This window comes from Alosa alosa, chromosome 20 (genome assembly GCF_017589495.1).
Source record: "Alosa alosa isolate M-15738 ecotype Scorff River chromosome 20, AALO_Geno_1.1, whole genome shotgun sequence".
NCBI lineage: Eukaryota > Metazoa > Chordata > Actinopteri > Clupeiformes > Clupeidae > Alosa > Alosa alosa.
Genome location: NC_063208.1, coordinates 18,220,184 through 18,226,704, shown reverse-complemented (window position 1 = coordinate 18,226,704; position 6,521 = coordinate 18,220,184). Strand labels below are relative to the sequence as shown.

The 6,521-nt window shown below is 42.4% G+C and overlaps 1 protein-coding gene across 1 annotated transcript in view; it reads right to left on the bottom strand.

Moving 5' to 3' along the window:
* Window positions 1–312: 312 nt before the first annotated feature.
* mc5ra (melanocortin 5a receptor) overlaps window positions 313–6,521 on the bottom strand; it is a 38,438-nt gene continuing 32,229 nt past the window's right edge. Inside the window, exon 2 of the mRNA XM_048230185.1 lies at window positions 313–2,745. Within this exon, the coding sequence (XP_048086142.1) occupies window positions 1,543–2,619 (1,077 nt within the window). The 5' untranslated portion in view covers window positions 2,620–2,745 and the 3' untranslated portion in view covers window positions 313–1,542. The remainder of the gene's footprint in view (window positions 2,746–6,521) is intronic.

The following is a 6,521-nucleotide window of genomic DNA, read 5'->3' as shown; positions in this document are numbered from 1 at the left end:
AAACATTTTGAGAGCTTGACCCCCTCCCTACGCTTCCATCCCACTTATACCAGAATGGACACTCCTTGGCATCAAAAGCACCAAAATTGCCATTCATTGTTAAAAGGTAGTAACTCATCATCAGCAGTGGTAAAATGACAACCTGTAATTTCATTCATCCCTTAAGGTACAAACCCTCTCTGTCAGAGAGCTTATAAATATGATTTAGACTTTAAGACTTCAAGACTTTGTAAAAGTTATTTTCCAAAAACAAGATGTTGTTGACACAGTCATCATTTTCCTATTATGAATTAATTAACTATTAACTATTATAGTAGGTATATACTCAAATCTTTGGTAGTTTCTTGGTGACGTTGAATGGTTTCCACTATATTTATTATCAATATGTACTGTAGCTATATAGGCTTTTCCCCACTTATTTGTGATAACACTGCAGAATAAATAACATTGGGATCATTCAATATAATTAATTGCTGTCATTAAAACCCCACATCTCTCAGTTATCCATGATGAGCTGTCCTTGTCCTTTTATCTTGCCCTCAGAGAATAATGCTTTGATAAAGTGTTTGATAAAATGTTTTATCCCACAAGTAATGGTAGTTCTGTGCATTTATCTGCATTTGTGTAAGTATAGGCACATGTCATGCAATGACAAAAAAGGCAGATATTGGATATGGAATGGTTGGGGCTTACACACTTGTGGTCATCTTTGGGCAAGGTGATTATGTGATTCTTGGAGACTTCCTCATTTATATCTTCTTAAAAAATCTATCTTAAAAGTGATGAAATTCAAATGTTTTTGTTCATGTAAGAGCTGCATGCCTATGGAATAGGCCAAAGTGAAGAAAGAAGAATGTGATTTGTTTTTGCATTACAAAGATATAACTTTGTTGGTACCCCTAAAAACAGACATATTTGATTTTGTATTCACTCATTCAGCCTATTTAAATGAAGAATGGTCTCATTGCGCACACCTAAGTGTACATGGACCAGAGAAATCCCAGGAAAGAGTCGTCTGACGGGATCAGAAGGAAATATAAACATGCATGGATATGCATGAAAAAAGATGTTACATTCAAGATAGCTCACAGTAGATTAGTGTCATATCAAGGTGACGATATATCAATCTTACAATCTACATATTATAACAATGTACACCATTTATTTACAACTAGTTTACCACACGCATTTATAAGAAGTCCTGATGTCTTGTAGCACATTTACAGTAGTATTACACTATGATAGTTTATGCCTTCAGATAGCTCTTTTCAACTTTAATGTTGACATTATTTTAGATATTTACAGTTGATACTGATAGTCTGTAAGATGTGGCAGAATGATCTTTTTCACCATATTCTTAAAAGTATTTGAATATGAATTGATGGATCTATCAAATGACAACCTTTAAGAATGTAATATTTTATTGACAGTCATGATAGTGAATAGTCCTGTTTACATCCATCCATCCTTTGAGTCCAAGTGGCACTGCAGGTGTAGCTTATCACATGATATGAAATCCTCCAAGCATTGACTTGCACCAGCTTATGACCGCTTGGCGTTCCTTGCTGCCTGAGACGTGTCGTAGACCTGGTTGCTGGCCGTCCGGTCCGTCATAGGCAGCGTGAGGACGTTCTCGAAGACATTCCGCAGACTGTAGCAGCAGATGATCTCCTTGAAGGTCTTGCGCATCTCCTGGCTGCGGAAAGCGTAGATGAGCGGGTCGATGACCGAGTTGCACATGATGAGGATGAGATACATGTGGAAGTGCGACATGAAGCAGACGCAGTAGATGTTCCGCGGGCAGGAGATCATGAGGATGAGGTGCAGGAAGAAGGGCGCCCAGCACACCACGAAAATGCCCAGCAGGATGGTCAGCGTGATGGCGCCCTTCATGCTCGCCCGCTGGTGGATGGCGTTGTAGCCGGGCAGCGCGGCGATGCGTTTGACGTGCGAGCGAGCCAGCATGAACATGTGGCTGTAGAGGGACGCCATGAGCACGAGCATGGCAAAGAACATGGACACGAGGCAGACGATGACCGACGTGGAGTCCGAGTAGATGATGAAGACGATGCCGCAGCCCGTGCAGAAGGTCCAGATGCTGGCGATGATGAAGGAGGCGCGACGCACCGTCATGATGTTGTGGTAGCGCAGCGCGTAGAAGATGGTCACGTAGCGGTCCACAGCGATGGCCAGCAGGCTGCACATGGACGCCACCACCGAGATGCAGATCATGGAGTCGAAGACGTTGTCCATCTGCCGCGTGAAGTGGTCGTCCACCACCAGCTGCCGGTTGGCCAGCAGGTAGATGACGATGGTCTCCCAAGCATTAGACACGCTGACCAGCATGTCGGCCACGGCCAGGCTGCACACGAAGAAGTACATGGGCGAGTGGAGGTTCTTGTTCTTGATGATGGCCCAGATGACCAGGATGTTCTCCAGGAGGCTAATAATGCCCAGTGTGAGGAAGACCTCGGTGGCGATGTTGAGCTGCTCGCACGCCTTGGGCTTGGCCATTGGCGCAGACGTGGCGGTGGCGTTGGGGTGGGAGTACACGGGACTGGCATTCAGCCACAGGCTCCAATGGGGGAGGGGGAGGGTGGTGGTCTCGGAGGCGTTCATCTTGGGCCTGCGTCTCGGGCGCAGGTCGGGTCAAGTGCGGGGGGGAACAGGAACAGACACAGCGTTGGGGCTCTTCTCCAGTTCTCACTGATGTAGGCAGAGCATGGTCCAGTGAACAACCGCAAACTGAAAAGGGGAAATGACTAATTTAATGACACAACTGTAACACTTAAAACATCACAACTTCTAAACTAATTAACAACTCATCATAAAAAAGGGTCACATGACATCACTGGGATAGTTATTTTTATTTAAAGGTATTCTAAGCAGTGTTACGCGGTTTCTAAGCTAAAACATTTTTTGTCACATACAGCAAATATCACCTCACCATCCACTAGCTGCCTGTGCCCTGAATAAATGGCAACAAAAACAACCTGGTCCAACCTCCAACCAAAAACATAACAAACTGTTCCAACCCATCACCGACGAGATGCGTGTTTCCATTGCATGGGAGGGAGGGGAAGGAAGTTTTGTTTGAACGTCAACAGAAGTGACGTTACCAACATTGCTTAGAGCACTTTTAATAATCATGATGATTTGTTTTGTAAAATCCACCTTACATTTAGGGAAAAAAGTAGGTCTACACAGTTATGTTTCCACAGATTTTGCTCATTCACGCACACTTGCTCACTATCGGAACTCCCCCTATTACCGTCGGCCCCGTATTTCCGCTGTCTTGCGTGTATGTGTCACTTAATATCCATTTCTATACAAACCAAGACGGCGGACTCCTAAAGAAACGCAACCACCCACGATAGGTTTATCTGAATTAGCCGTGACTCGAAGAGCTGTAAACAGTGTTGTAAGGCTTGGAGCCCCAGTGGAATTTTAATTTCATGACGAGAATTCTCGGTCTAACTGTTCATGTGCCGTTGAAACGGCGTAAATAGGCGACCCATCAGGCCAGCACTATAACTCCGAGCGTGGTAAACAAAATCGGATATTTCAGGCAGTAAATGCTCCTGTTAAGAACCAAAGTTCAAATCTACACATCTATGGCTACTGAAAAATGTAAGGTTCATTTAGCAAATGTTATTTTGAAGTGTTAAAAAACATTGTTGTTTTAGAATTTCTGAACAAAAGTGGTGATAATTGGGGGTTTTACGATACATTTTCTTCAGCTTCATACAGCTATGGTGCTATGGTTACCATGGTACCTAATCCATAGCAAGAGAAGAAGTAGAAGAAAGTTTTATTCCTCTGTCTGGAAGTCCTTTTTAAAATGAGCTTAGACAGTGCTATACTCTTGAATGCATGCCTATGGAGACGCTTTTGGCTTCACCTAAAAGTGATAACTACAGCAATTACTTAGCAATTACCTGTAACAAAGGGTAATGATTTGGATCTGATAATGGGCACTTCTCTCCATCTATTGGGGGAATGATATGGCACAGATTGATTGTCAAATCTCATTCCCCATCACATCTCTTCTGGATTGAAACTGTCTTTTCAGAAGGATGGGAACCCTGCAGGCTGAACGTTTCTTTCAAATGACCTGAGACCTTCTGTTCAGCAGAGGATAGCTTCTGATGAGCTTTAGTGGAGGCCTGTGCTCCAGAGTGCCTTCTTTTCCAGGCCCTCTATAATTACACCCCAGGGATTCTGCACTGGGGTGGAACGACATAATTTTGGATGAGAAAACGGACAGAAGTTTGGACCCGAATGGAAAGAGGGTACAACCGCATCCAAGACACCATCATACAATAAACAAGTTGCATTATGCAAGGAAAACTCTGTGAAAATATCTCTAGCATTGAGGTAGAATGCCAATTGTCAAGTGCAAAATGGCTATACAATGGAATCCAGTGGAGCAAGTGTGAATGTCAAAGTAAACTGTTTGCTTTTACCTCGGACCGGCTCAATATGCTATTTTATGTTTCCGACAACAGTTTATGTTGGCCTACTACTTTTAAACCCAAGTGAGGTAAACTATCTTGCATAGAAAAATAATCATTTTTTTTGTCTTCAGGATGTTTTAACAGTGGATTATTTACACTAACAAAGTTGTAACAAGATAATTGCTTATGTATTTATTTCCATTTCAGCAAATGGTGGGCCATTTAACAGTCCTACCCAATCAGGTTAAATTATGATTTATTATAATAACATTATATTCATTTGCTATTAGATAAGCTGAAAGAAATATACAGAGAAGGTTAAAATCCCATTAAAAGTAGCAGCATATAAATATGTATAACCTGCTTGTAAAAATTAAAGACATCCATGGCAATGTCAGCCTGCTCCTGTTATCAGCACCTAAAGACAAGGCCACTTCACAGCATGACAGCGACATCCAGACAGCCCACACACACTCTGTGCCATGCCGCTCTTCTCTGGATAAAAACAGATGCCATTTTTCTTTATCGCTTGCTGATGCCGAAGCTCACATGCCAATGATTCTAATGAGGCCTTGCCGCTCGTCTCTTCGAGTAAATCGCATCGCAAACAGACTTCATTTGCATTTCCAGCGTCACACCACCGCTGGAGCTCGCTGCTTAATGAGTGACAGGCAGCTCACGCTCACGCTGTAAGCAATGCCAACTCCTTATCGACAAGCCGGCTCACCACCTCAGCTGCCTGCCGTGCCTGTAATCTTAATTGTATTTGATGTGTGGAGTTCTGTCATAGCGCAAGGGGGGTGTTTTAGTTACCCTAATTGCCGCTTAAATTAGCCCAAAGTTTCTTTTGAAGAGTGATGAAAACAAATCGAGATTTTAAAAACAAAGACCATTCTGAGAATGCTGAATTGACATCTGAGGTCGTTCTTTTTTTTTCCTTTTGCTTTTAAACACCAAACAAAACAAAAGGCTTTTGACAACAACTCCTAGTGCACTGCACTGACACATCATATCCTTCACAGATCAACACCAAATATCTGTCCAGATAAGTGTGGTCTACTTTGAGCCCATGGGATGTATTTTCCTGAGCCGCAGCCACCTTCTGTGCTGAGTGCAATGTGCTTCTGTTTCCATCACTGCCAAAAATGGTGCAAATGAAATAAACAAAAGATGTGCTGTACAGAGGACATGACCTGTTCCCTCAAGCAACACCACATCGCATGTGATCCATAATTGTATATCCAGTTAGGCCTTCTGTCTAGGTATGGCCATAAGATCTCATCCACATTACATACAATGTTGTCTGGTGCTAGGCATCATGGAATCGCCTGGTCCTTGTTAAGATTGGTCCTGGTCTGATTGCTAGTTGAACTCATTATCTAAAAGTGTTTTAACATGGGAAGACATCTAGTGTAAATAATAGACACCAATGAGTACAGTTTTGCTAGAAGTGTGTTGTTAAATTGCAAACTGAGCATAAAGATGTGAATTTTGGGTCGGATGAATTAAGATCACAGGTAGAGTAGAACTCTTCTCAATCCTCCACCAACGCCATCAAATACTTCACTGTCAGCAGATTACTTTGCAACATTTTTCATTGAAATAGTTGCTAAAATAAGTGCTCAGTTTGATGAACCTATAAGCAGGGCTTTGCCTTGTGTTGGCATGATGGCATCATTGGACTCTCTCTCCTCTTGATGAGGAAGCGGTCTCTCAACTGCTTCAGCGAAGTCGTCCAACAACATACCCTTCAGATCTTGTCCCGTCCACTCTTCTACAGTCTATCGCACCTGCTGTTCTACCGGCAGTCACACATGTGTTTAATACTTCACTCAGTTCTGGAATAGTTCCTTCTTCTTTTAAACAGGCAGGCGTTACACCTTTGCTAAAGAAAAGTACACTTAACACTTAGGGACCTGTATCCCTAAGTTTCTTATGCGTTATGATTGGTATATTCTAGTATTTGTTTATTTTCATTAGGCTTTTGATTGAATTGACATTGTTGTTTATTATTGCTATTCTCCATAATGTAGTCTTACCAACTTTTACATTGTTTACTGTTAA